This window comes from Lepisosteus platostomus, chromosome 1, assembly GCF_059453375.1.
Source record: "Lepisosteus platostomus isolate fLepPlt1 chromosome 1, fLepPlt1.hap1, whole genome shotgun sequence".
In the NCBI taxonomy this organism is placed as follows: Eukaryota; Metazoa; Chordata; class Actinopteri; order Semionotiformes; family Lepisosteidae; genus Lepisosteus; species Lepisosteus platostomus.
Genome location: NC_142611.1, coordinates 54,557,087 through 54,570,611, shown reverse-complemented (window position 1 = coordinate 54,570,611; position 13,525 = coordinate 54,557,087). Strand labels below are relative to the sequence as shown.

General features: G+C 44.0%; 1 protein-coding gene across 1 annotated transcript; it reads right to left on the bottom strand.

Moving 5' to 3' along the window:
• Positions 1–1,564: 1,564 nt before the first annotated feature.
• LOC148678223 (urea transporter 1) lies at positions 1,565–12,697 on the bottom strand. Its single transcript, XM_088639456.1, is given in 10 exon segments — positions 1,565–1,626; positions 1,721–1,793; positions 2,002–2,051; positions 3,825–3,950; positions 9,167–9,314; positions 10,050–10,242; positions 10,836–10,964; positions 11,059–11,155; positions 11,158–11,241; positions 12,670–12,697. Coding segments are annotated over 10 exon segments (990 nt in total).
• Positions 12,698–13,525: the final 828 nt, after the last annotated feature.

Below are 13,525 nucleotides of genomic sequence, written 5' to 3'. Positions count from 1 at the left end.
GTTCAAAGTCAGCTCAATGTCATGGATGGTACTCCCAGGGGATTAGACAAGTTGTACGGTATGTGCGCTGCAGTGTCTTCAGACACACTGAGGAGCCTCTGACCCACACTTCCACTTTCACAGGGCACTTTCCTGAGAAAGACCTTGGTTGTTTCAGAGCTGGAGTTCCACAGGTCCTCAGTTCTGTAGGCTTTTCAAACCATCGCCAATTTCCAAAGACTCGGCAAGCCTTTTGAGACCAATTCTGCAGACTTATTTTCATTAAAATATGTAATTTAGACAATGATGTCTGTCAGCCCTTCAGTCTTCAATCAGATCAATAGTTTATAGGTTTTTCCAATATTTAGAAGCAGGTGACCCCAAAGAATAACTGATTTGGGGTCCTACAGGAACCATGTTGGGGATTCCTGCTCCCCCTTCATATCTTATCTCAGTGCCTTTAGCGTCTTTGTTGCTTCAGTTACCAGACTGATCATTGATCTGTCTGTTGCAAGAGAGGTTCATCTTATTGGGATGGATTCTGAACAACTGCATACTTGTTCTTACATAAATTATGTAAATTATACAGAATTGAAGAAGACAGGCACAGATAGACAGAGAAACACACACAGAGTCACGGAGAACCTCATAGAGATAAAAACAAGGACGCGTCTTTGAAGAAAAAATAGGTGAAGAGAAATTGTGGTAATTTAACAAATCAAGATCAATTTTAAAGAAGAAGAACAAATTGAAAAGGTGTCGTGTTTATATGAATTCTAATTAAAATAAAACCATTCAATCTTACCATTGGTTCATGACGATAATTGCTTAATTCTTTTTTCTTTTCAGTTATAATATGCTATCTTCTAATAATTGATGTTCTTTGCTGAGCTGGTATTTGCTTTTTTAGATTGCTGGATCTAAGAATAGAAGAAGTCATTGTTATAGACAGTTCCTGATGAATACAAGCAAGGATAGGGCCATTTGATGGTCTAGCCCATTTCATATTTAGCTTATTGATCTAGAGATCTAATCCAGCCATTCCTTGGAAGAAACCAGGATATCAGTTTTAACAACACTGCTGTATAGCTTTTTCCAGACTCTCACAACCCAGTTGAATTATTCATGGAAATATTCTTCTATGTAAATGGTGTAATAGCTGAGACAGGCTTTACTAATTGTTGAGTTTAGAGCATTAAATAATTATAATATCCGTTCCTTTCCTGATTTTGAGTGCCCGTGTTTCCTTTCTCAATAGAACATGTGACAAACATGGCAAGTTTGTGTCAGTTCCGGCCTAATTGTTAATTCCAACAGCGTGAACTCATAAAGAAGAAACACGTTTGAAGAGTCATCTAGTCATCTTTTTGCTTAAAATTCAGCCGAAGTGCTAAAGAAAGTGAGTAATAAAGTTTCCAAATAAATGATTGTATTCCATTTAATCATGAGGCAAACACTTTAATCCAGCGTGACACCAACGCTGGCTCAGCAGCTGCAGTACACAAGCTTCTGAGCAGGCATTGTACTGAAACCCCCCAGGAGCTCTTGGCTGAGTGCCTCAATGTACTGTTCTGGGTCTAAGTCTCTACACTTCAGTGCTGTTGGTGTCACTGGTGGTCCAGTGGCTAGGTGTGCGCAGGGTCTGCTCTGGGGATGAGACATGAACAAGAGGGAGGTGGTAGGAGCATCAGTGTCGTTGTCAGGGTGGCACCCCAACTGCAGGCACTGAAACCCAGCACACCATGGGCAGACTCTGTTACAGAGGGCAGCCTCGTGCACAGGCACAGAGTCACAACACAGGGCACAGAGACACACTGAACCAGAAGAGGATACAGGGACGCAGAAACACAGGGACACAGAGATACAGAGACACACAGGCTCATAACAGGACAAAGGGAAACAGAGACACATTCTCAGAACAGGACACGGGGACACACACAGAGAGACACAGGCCCATAAAAGGACACAGTGATACACAGACACAAATAGGATGAGTGATTGGACAGTGTGGCGTATACTCACTTTTCCCAGAAGGTTGCTCAGGGTGATGTCGCTGTAGGCTGAGAGGAAAACTGTCAAGCAGAAGACGATAAGAATGCTGCTGAGGCTTTGGACAAAGGACAAGTCCAAGTAAGCTGATATAGTCTATGTCTCCAGCGCCCTGAACTAAACAGCATAGTCCTTTCAGCATAGGGCACCTGTTGAAATTGGTCCAGAACCCCTCTGAAGTGACATTTTACACATCACACAGAGCTGACTAAGTGAGAGGACATGCCTGTGTGTGAGCTGCTGATTTATTCATTCATGTTCAAATGGAAGACTGTCACTTCATGTACAGTAACGTTTTGTCAGAGACACGCAGATCTTAGGGTGCTCTTATGAACAACACTAAACGAACTTTATTAGCCTGCAACAAGTTCAAGAGCAGCCTCCTCTTGTGTTATTCCAACAGCGTTTAACAAGACCGGGGCTCCGTGGAGGATGTTTCAACACGAAATAAAGATTTACAAGGCTGACGGAACGCGCTCAGCATAATCTATTTTAAACTGGTGTAAATCACAGCAGAGCCTCCCAGAAGCTCTGTTAGCAGCAGCCCAGAAGCTCAGGGGAGGCTGCCGGTTCAGGGAGGTCTCTTCTGCTCTGACAGGCTCTACGTCTCCCTCCACACCCACAGCGAGCATCTCTCTGACTCACAGCCTCCCCCGGGCCGTCGCTGCAGTGACTAATGCCCTTTCAAAAAGTTGCTCTAATGAGTTCTGAAACTTGTACAAGCATGAAAACAAATTAAAGGACGATAAATAATGCATTTTACTGCCATATTAATGGGGCTTGCTCACAAATCACTGGCCCCATCTATCCCAGAGACACACAAGCGCTATGAGTCTCTAGCTGTGGTCCCAGAGCTCCTCAGTCCTCAGATTTAGACTAAAAGTCTTCACTAACCTACCTGTCAACAATAAATGTAATGAATGCACACAGAGTAGTGTATTTTACATTTAGATTTCAGTTTTTCATAAAATATTCTTATATTGCAGGCAGTAGCAATTCCAGGTAATACAATACAGGTACTTGGATTTTGGTTAATGGCTAAAAAACGGAGAGAAATGTGAGGCTTGAAGAGTCTGCTTGCAAGAAATACTTATGTACTTGATGTACACACATCATTTTTACCTTCGAGGAAATGTGGAAAGGCAAACAGAATGTTCGGACATTAATATAGAATAGCTGCCTTCTCAGACTAAGCTGCTGGTAGGACAGTCCAGAGAGAGGTTGAAACTATGTGCGTTCTAACTGCACCTGGTTACAATTTCTAAAAATAGGTAGTGAAAGCATGGAAATGTATCTTTTGGCCATTGATAAGGGGAGAAGAGTTCAGTTCAACAAAGAATGAGAAAATTTACAAAAGATGTCCCATCCTGGTTTGCAAGTTTGGTAGAGACTTGCAGCTAGAATTGTTGCCAAATGTGCTTCCACTGAGTACTGACCCGGAGGTGAATAATTAGCAATCAATCAATGGTAGTTTTTGCTGACATTTCATTTCTTCCCCCCATAAATGTGTTCAGTTTGGACATTCAAGTTATGTTTAAAACTATTCCCTTAAAAATGAGTATTTAATATTTTATCATTCAAGAACATGGGGCATCATTGGAGGGAATTTATATTTTTCCAAGCACTGAATGGAGTTTTGAAGCAGAATGATCTTTTATGCCTTTGGCTGCCCCCCTTAAAATGTGCGGTTTGTGATCAAGACATGGTTAAGTCAAGGTGCTTCTCCAATTTAGCTTGAAGCTGTGTCCAGAACATGTCGTTGTGTGGGTTTGTAATGCTGTGTGAAAAGATCTTACCACTGGCGATGGTGAAGAGGTGTGTGCTCCAGCTGAAGGTGAAGAACAACCCCCCCACTGCCATGCCGCACCCAGAGCCCTGACAAGCTGAATACAGCGAGGTGTGGTGCACTGCCAAGGACAGACACGAAACACATTGACAGTGTCCATGTCAGCCCTTGCGCTTTACTGATCTGTTTCCACCTTATTCTATGCTCCCCTCTGCCTGTCAGTGTCCGGGTCAGCCCAGGGGACTACAGCCCTCATTGTCTACTGATCTGTGCTCTCTGCTTATCAATGTCCAGAGCAGATTAGAGGATTCTACAGCCTTGGTTCTCCAGCACTCTGTCTCCAGCCTGGGCTCTGTGCTCTCTGTCAGTATGCAATGCAGCCCAGGGGACTTTTCAGCCTTGGAGCCCTGTTGATCTTTCTCCAACCCGTGTTCTATGATCTGGCTGTCAGGATCCAACACAGCACAAGGGACTCTCTAGGCCTGGAGACTGATTAGCCTCCAGCCTGTGCTCTACGCCCTGTTCTCTGTGGTCTCTGTTCTCTGCTCATCAATGTCCAGAGCAGCCTAGGGGATTCTACAGCCCTGGTTCTCCAGCAGTCTGTCTCCAGCCTGGGCTCTGTGCTCTCTGCAGTCAGTGGCTGTCAGTGTGCAATGCAGCCCAGGGCACTTTTCAGCCTTGGAGCCCTGTTGATCTTTCTCCAACCCGTGTTCTATGATCTGGCTGTCAGGGTCCAGCACTGCACAAGGGACTCTCTAGGCCTGGAGACTGATTAGCCTGTGTTCTCTGTGGTCTCTGCTCTCTGCTCATCAATGTCCAGAGCAGCCCTCTACAGCTCTCTTGCGTTACTGATCTGTCTCCAGCTAGTGCTCTATCTTTCCTGTCAGTGACCTGCAAGTGGTTTTTCTGCAGCTTTGATTTTAGTCTTAAAACATCAGAGGGTTCCTGGGTAATTCCTAGGATCTAGCCTGCACTTCTGCTTCAAATGACCTGAAAGCTCAAACCCTTTTCTTTGGAGGCAGATTAACTTCAGTGTTTGTAGCATCTGGACAGCAGGGGGCACTATTAGATAGTTTTTTAATTTGAATTTCAGCATAACAGGAGCTGCAGTATAACAGAAATATACAGTTGCAAGATACAAGGGGAGACATTTTTGTCAAAGAGCAAGTGGGTTTCAGGAATTAACCCTATAATGAATTGCTCATTTTCAGTTGTGGCCTCATGTCTTTCTTTTGGTGCTGAGTCGTTTTTTGATCTACCCTATCAACACCTGTTAGGATAGCAGGTCCCCTGATTAAATCTTTTAATCTCCATGTTTAAGACTGAAGAGATGTATCTCTCCTAATTTCCACAATCCATTCTTGTTCAGGAGCTCTTCTTGGAATTCGTTCTAAGGATGTCATCATTTTTCTGTGGTATGGTGAGAAAAGCTGAAGCTGCAATTTTTTAGATGCATAGTTTTCCTGGATTTAATTTCTACACCCTTTGCAATGCACCAAAGAATTTTGTTTGCTTTTTTATTGCTTCCCCACGTTATCTTAATGAGGACAGAGACAAATCTATATAAACCCAGATTCCTTTTTTGTGCAGTTTCCTGCAGCAAAGAATCACCTGTGTCATGTGTACAGTGATGTTCCTACTATCTCTGCACTTATCAACAGTAATTTTCATTTTGCCAGGCGTCTTTCCCTTCCATGGCTATATTAAAGGCATAATTAGTTATTGACACTGTTTCTGTATTTGCCACTGTCCCTATTCTTGTGTGAGCTGCAGGTTTAACTACAGTAGGACCTATGTGCAAACCTTACAGCCCTTCACAAACAAGAACTGAGCCGTGTGTCAGAGCAGGTGACAGAGCAGTGGGCACTGTGCTTCTCAGCATCCTCCGGCAGCATGGCTGGTTGAGTGTGTTCTTGTTTATTCTGTAGAAGGTGGTGCTGTACAGGCTGTAACAATGTTGCGGTTGACCCCTGCAGTGAAGGGCACTCAGCAAGATCAGTGTTACTGTGGCTCTTAGCAATGTCATGTGCTGCAGAGAGAAAACACTTGAGAGAGTTTGAGAGTCAATTTGAATTAACCATTCCTGTTACAAAGGGAAGGTCTCACAAATGCTTTTATCCCATTACTGTAAATGTTGTTGCTGTGTTTCCTACTCATCACAGTTTGGGTATCATCACACTTGAGTATCTTCCTCTAAATGTCCTATTGAAGGCGTGACAACTGTTTTCATAACACCCACATAGATGGGCAGGTGCTTGTGAATTTAAATTAATCAGAATTGAATGGATATACTACTTCCTGAGTGGGCTCAGTTTCTGGGGCTGTGTTGACTACATCAATAACAGAAAGAAAATAATGGCTGTTTTTTTTAAGTTTATTCCCATTTACACGCAAAATAATTGTGAAGTTTTGTGAACTTGTTGTGTTCCCCCAAACCGTAACATTAGCTGTGACCTGAGCGACACATGAACATCCAACATGTCCTACTTACTTTGTGTTATTTCCAGCTACAGTACTTCCCTTTTTTAATTGAAATAAGAGCTCTCTATGAGATATTCAGGAAGCACATCCAGCTAACCTGTAGTATTTTCTTTTTTGAAAATGTTGTAGAAGCCCCAGTTATTTTTTGGAAGTGTTTTTGTCAGGAGTCGTGCCTGAATCATTCCTTCCGTTGTCCACTCAGTTCAATGGGATGGTTTCCTGGAGACAGTGAACTGAGCACTGCTGTCGTTTTACCTAGCCTGCCTACGCATCAGACACCCACACAGAGACAGGCTGCCGTAGAGCAACAGAGTGCACTGATTGGCACTCAGCTCTGTCTGGGCTTTCTCCAGCAGCCACAGCGTGCTCTCTCTCACACTGAGGACTTCTGGGATTGCTGGGCTTTCCATATGCCAGTCTCTTGCTGAGATTGAGGACTTCTGGGGCTGGTGGGCTGCCCCTCCACCAGTCTCCACCTGAGACTGATGATGCCTGGGATTCCTGGGATGTCCTGGCTTTTTGCTGTAGTATGACCCTGACCCAGGTCACATCAAGACAAAGACTATGATTCAAAGGCCTGTATCATACTGCAGACTAATGTCCCAAAGAAACAAATTTTTGGGGGTGTTGAAGTAATGCACAAGAGGTTAGCTTTTACATTTTTCTCAGACCTTCTGTCTTGGTTTTTTAATTTGAGACATTGGCTGCTTCTAGCAATTTGTATGTGGCACATTAATGGTGGAAATCAAATGACCAAATACTATTTTGATAAATAATTGTACAATCCTTTTTTTTGTTTCCTTTTTTAAACTTAGGCCAACGAAAATAAATTAGGTCAATCAAAATCAAAATGCATGATTGTCCAATCTATCCTTCGCAAATTCTGAACCCGAACAAAAAATAAGATAGTGGTTCTTTTAGAACACAAAACAAGCTTTGACAGAAAGATGACACCGGGTAAATTGGTTTGTAATGTGCTCTTGGTGTACAGGGTAAAACTGTAATGAACAACTTTGCCTCCATTTCATTTTCAGATAGAGCCTTGAATGCAGAGATTTTTTACTCTGATCCTGGAGGCCCACCATCCATCAGGATTTCTGAGCATCTTTAATTCACACTTTAGGCACCCAAAGAAAGGAGCAATAATTACCTTAATTAGCTGAAGACCCTGCTGGCCCAAGGGCAGGACCTGGCTCTGTGAAATCCTGCCCTCACATCCCCATGTCTTTCACAATGAAGAATCACTGACTGAGAGGCCAGAGGAATTCAGACAGGTGAGCTGGGTTTCAAAGCTTTTTTCTCCAGGACTACATGTTCAACCATTTCCTAAAAATTAATCTAGACGTCAACAGGTGTGATTTTAAATAACAATTCCTACACTAATATAGCGCTTTTCTGGACAGGGATTTAGAGAAGGTCCTGTTTCACTAACATGTTTAAGTTCTTATCACATATGCTATCAAAGGATATCTATAACAAACACTGAAGAAACTGTTGAGGAAATTCATAAATATTTAAATACATTTCAAGCTAGGGCAAGCACCTGGCAAATGATGTTTAATATGGCCATGTGCAGGGTTTTGCATGCAGGTAGTAAAAACATAAAACTAAAATACAAAATTGGAAATGTTGAAACAGGAGAGCCTACTCATGAGCAAGACTTAGCGTTTCTATTGTCTCATCATTTTCACCTTCTGGGCACCTACAGTTAAAAGAGTAGAGTTTAAAACAAGAGATGTTATGTTAAAAATTCATAACACTTTAGTTTGGCCTTATTTAGAATACTGTGTACAAGTTTGGTCATCAAGTTTTGGTTATGAATCAGTGCAGAGAAAAGCATCCAGATGCATTCCTCAATTTAAAAGAATGTCCTACACTGACAAGCTGAAGGAACTGAACCTTTTTAGTCTTGAACAGAGCAGATTATGAGACCTAATCCAAACATTCATTATTCTCAATGATCCTCACAAAGTCAACACAGCTGATTTCTACAGAATAAAGAGTGAAATTGTCTGCTGTCAATTTAGGAAGTTACCACAAATAATGGAATGCTATAGAGGACTAAGTGTTTTCAGAGCTTTTCCAGCTGTTTTTGCCCAAGTGTCTGTGCTACTATTGTATGCTGTATGCACTGCACTCTAGGTGTCAGACTGCTACATTGTGTGCTCTGTGCACTAGACAGTGGTTCTCAAAATTCTATGGTCCGTGGACCACTTACACCAAGTGTAACTTTTTAAAAGGTTTGGACCCGCTTTGGGTCAGTACTTTTATCATTTTAAATCGGGTCGGGTGGGTGCGGGTAAAAAAAAAAGCCGACCCGTGCATCACTAACGGCAATAGACTGCTGCACGGCAGCAAAGACATCGCCACCAAACTGACTGTCTCGTTTTCAATGTTTGACATCATTTCATTCGTGGTGCATAAAACAGAAAGGCGAGGTGATCCGCCATAACTCAAGCTTCATTAAAACACAAAGGCAACAGAAGGGTACAGCCAAGAAGCACAAATGGAAACTTTGCCCTTTCGGCAGACCCTCAAGCCAGCCAAGCCTACGACTAGGCTGGTGCTCGCCGCATTACTGACACACACACTCCACTTAATGGCTGGTAAAACCCCGAAACTTACAACCAACACAAAAGTCCCTCCTCCCACTATTTACTGCTTGCAGTTCTTAACAGTGCTCCTAGGGGAAGCCCCTTCATAGCGGACGATACAATATTCTTTCCTCTGACTTAAACAGCGTACACTTGCTTTAAGAAAGGTGATTAGGTCAGCCCACGGACCACCTGGCGCACGCTCGTGGACCACATTTTGAGAACCACTACTCTAGATGACAGCTAATTATGCTGTGTGCACTGTACTCTACCTTACCAGCCAGGATGCCCACACTGGTGCCCATAAGGGTGTGGGCACGCAGCAATGGAGAGAACAGGAAGACAGCCACCAAAATCATCAATGATGGCCACAGTCCATCACAGGCATAGATCTGCCCTACACCCACTGGCACCCCCTGCAGGAGCTGTGGGTGAAAACAAGCAGTGAGAGATGTTAGGAGAGAGTCAGTGTCCGATCTCAAAGAAGATTTATTAATGAAGATGGAACTGGAAATCTCAGTTGGAGAAGTGGATGGCCTGCAACAAATAATGACACCAATTGCAACCCAGTGATGACTTCAAATTTAAAAAAATCACAACTGAATTTGTGAAGATATACCACATAACCATGCCCTATAGAGATGCTGTGGAGCAAACCAGCAGCTGCAGTCGACAAACATCATGTGTGCAGTTCAGTCCTTCTGGAGGATGTTGTACATCAGCAGTCAGATGAAACAAGCACCACGCACCCAGAGGCGATCGCCCAACTCACTGATACCGGCAGTGTCAATACTTTTGTCAAGGGACAATTTAACAGCGGTGCAAATAATGTGCTAGTATTGGAATACAGATAATTTTCTTCTATTCAGTGCTGCCTTGTGTTGATTCTGAGAATGATTCTAACTGATATTTTAGAGAATGATTCTCTGAAATGCCTCAGGATACTGTTCCCATCCTTATGTCTGACCCTGTACAGGTTACAGGTTTCTTGGTATTGCCTGAAGACATGTGCTCTTTGCACTGGCTGCTGTTCAATGACCCTTCCCTGTCTCTATTGCCTCTTTCTAGTTTCAAGCTCCAGTGTCCACTTTGCCACTAAGGACTTGCTCTCCACTCCTTTCTCCTTCTCTCCTGCCACCCCTCCCTTGATTGTGTCTCACTCTGATGATGTCCAGCTGTGTGGCATTGGTGTGCTCTGGCGCCCCCAGTGGCAGGGAAAGGTTGTGCGGGAAGTATGCGTTGGAGGGGCCAGTGCAGGCCAAGTACATCAGGATGACCATGTTGAAGGGAAAGACGTTGACAGGCAGGTCCCAGCGGTCCACCACAGGGGCCAGTCCACTGGACAGGAACAAACTGGAAGGATAAATAAAAAAGAGAGAGTATTGTAGAAACCCTGGCTCTGCAATCTGTGGCCTCCTGAGGAAGATGGCAAGTAACTGTGATGTTCAGCACTTAAAGAAAGTTGCCTTAAAGGACAAAGCCTCCACAATCCCACAGTGAGATTCCATCAAGGTGCGTGGATTTGACTTAAGAGCTCCAGAAATGCTCTCACACGATTTTAGTCTCACCCAACACAGCTCTGCATAGCTAACTGAAACCCTTTATGAAATAGTTCAGGTGGGTAGCTGCGTCAGCATACGTAGGCTGCAAAGGAACAAGTAATAGGTTTATTCCATGCTGGAAAGAGAAGAAAAGAAAAGGTGTCCGAAGAAGGCTCCACAGCCGAAACATTCTCCGGGTGGCTGAAGAAGGCTCCACAGCCGAAGTGTTGCGCTTCCTTATTTTCAGCATGGAATAAACCTATTACCTGTCCCTTTATGAAATGCCCACTTGCCCACTTCCCCAGCCTCAGTGGTCCCTCTCTGCCCCTCTCATTCCCTGAGCTCAGTGACGTCCCTGTCCCTCTCTACCTCTCTCCAGGCCCTGTGCAGTAATGCTGTTCTCACTACGTGGCTCCAGCCAGGCAGCAGGGCAGGATGAGCCGCAAGTACCAGTCCTTCCTGGCACTGTACACACAGATCAGCATTGCCACCAGCATGCCATTGAACCCATGGAGCCTCGCAGGCACCTCCTTACTGCAGCACAGAGAGAAGTACTGTCACACCTTCCTGTGTTCCCTTACTTTCTAATGAAGTCCCTTCTTCTGGTTAATAGCAGCAGTAGGAGCACCTGTCCTGGCCGATGATGAGCGCAGTGAACGTGGAGGACAGCTGGCCCACTGTGCCCATCAGGGCCTGCCAGGGGCGGTGCAGGACCAGCGCAGTCAGCCGCTCAGGGGGTTGTTGGCCAGGATCACCTGTGACAACCCTCGCAGGCTCCATTCTGCCAGCTGCAGCACCAGCAGCTTGTCAGCTTGCACCAGCAGAGAGAGAGGCCCTGTACAGCGCCACTGGTAGAGTCAGAGACAAAGGGTATTCTATTAACAACGATGACACCCTAACTAGGCAGGGGCTTCCTTTATTTAGCCTTGACCTGAATAAAATAGCTGTTCATGGCATGACACAAGCTCTGCAGAGGCGCAGTAGAAAATGCCGCTGACGGACAGGTATGAAATATTTCCTGGTGATCGTTTGAACAGGTTATTTATTGGCGACATTCTTGCCACCTACGGGTGAATAAGATTGATTTACATCAAAATACTGTATGCTCAAAGATTTGGGAATTCTTGACAAGACGCAACTTTATTCAGTATCAGAAAATGGAATGAATAGATTCCAGATGCCATTCTCCTGCCCAAAAGCTTGTCTTCCATCCCTTGCTAGTGTCCTTTCCCATGACTCTTGCTCGTGTTGAGCACGTGGCACAGCAGCCTTGCCTGTCTCCTTCTGGGAGAAGTCAAGTCTGGAAAGACGAGCTGTCCCTAGCGAGTATGAGCAGAGAGTTAGAAAGTGCCTGTCTCACACTGTCTGAGAGGCTTGATTTCCAGGGCCTTCCAGTGAAAACACAAGAGAGTCTACAGTTGAGAGGAGGCCATTAGGCCCCGTGCTTCTGATGTACTACAAGCACAAAAGTGCACAAGAATCAAAGTACTGTCAGTCTAAAGCAGAAGGTATTTTAGGAGACTGACATTTTGCTCTGGCCTTCCTCCTTTAGAAACTACAAATCTATCCTAAAATTAGTCACTGTGCAGCTTGTTTAAACCTATTTGTCACCTCAGTCTGTGAACAACGTCAGTTTGAAGAGCTGGGATGTCACAGCTGTAGCTTTAGCAGCTTGTATTTATTTATTTAATACTCATGCTAAGGCATGACACGGTGGTTAGCATTGCTGCCACACAACTCCTGAATCCGGGCTTGACTTTGGTCTGAGGCACCTGTCTGTGTGGAGATTGCAGTTTTCACTGGATTCTCATGCTTTTTACTGCATTGGATTGCTCCTAGCAGTAGTAATAATAGTAGTAACAGTCCCAGCAGCAGTACTATCTGTACAAATAGTAGAAGTATTAATATTACTAGCAGTAGTAGTAATAGTACCAGGCGCAGTATTAGAAACAATACCAGCCGTAGCTGGTACTAGCAGTATCATTAGTACTAGTAATAGGTACTTTTGTAACAATTTGATGGTTTCTGAGCTAGCAGTGCCAGCCTCTACTGGTTTCAGAGCTGGCCGTGCCAGGATCTAGGGTTTCTGAGCTGGCAGTTACTGGAAGCTCTCCAACCGGAAAATAGTGCAAAGAGTGATGTGATATTACTGCTTTCTTGGTGATATTACATTGAAAAACATTACACAGAAGCTTTTGATACAAAATAAATACATAAGAAATTCTTTTGCACTCCTGACCTTCCATGAATTTTCGGAGCTCAGCCATATCCCTTGTGCAGTACAGGAATCTGAAGCAGATGAACTGGGTCAATGGTTTGTCTGGCACGTACATCCTCTCTCTGCTTTGGGGACTCTGGTCCTGCAGGTGTCTGTCTGTCCTTCTCTCTGTCCTGGAGACTCTGGTTCTGCAGGTGTCTGTCTCTCTTGTGTAGCTGCCTATGCATAGCTGTCTGAGGAAAGTTCAGCCTGAGGAGGATTGACTAGTAACCTCTTTCACTGGACGTTTGAGCTTTTCACTGGATGAAATTCTTCATTAACCAGGTGTTTTAGCTGAGATAGGGTCTCACTGTACTGCAATGGGATTATTTATTAAATCCACAGACATTACAACCTCACCTAATTGGGGTAGAAACAACCACAACGGTTTTCCAGTCCAATTACAAATGAAGATAAACTGAAAGAGCCCAACCAATTCTAGTAGGGGAATTGTGGTCTTGGGAGTGAGAGGTCTATGCAGATGGCTAAACAAGAGTCTAGAAGATTTGAGATAATCTGAATTCAGTGCAAACAATGCAGACTGTATAAGTGAAAATCAATTAGATGATGATTCATAATACTAATACTAATATGTAAGAAATTACAGTGCAGTTTGGCAAAGGTTTGATATTTGTTTTAAAATTTAATGAAAAAAGCCATTTTCTGGAGAACACCCAAGAAGAGACACACAAGGTGTTTCTTCTGTGGTCTCTGAGGTCTGGCATTTTTAGAAAAGTTATTATGCATTTCCAGTTGCTCTTGTGCCCAGGGGTCACAGACTCTGCTGTCTATTTTCAAGGGCCACAGTCTCCCCTGTGCACATATACTGTAGTTGCAA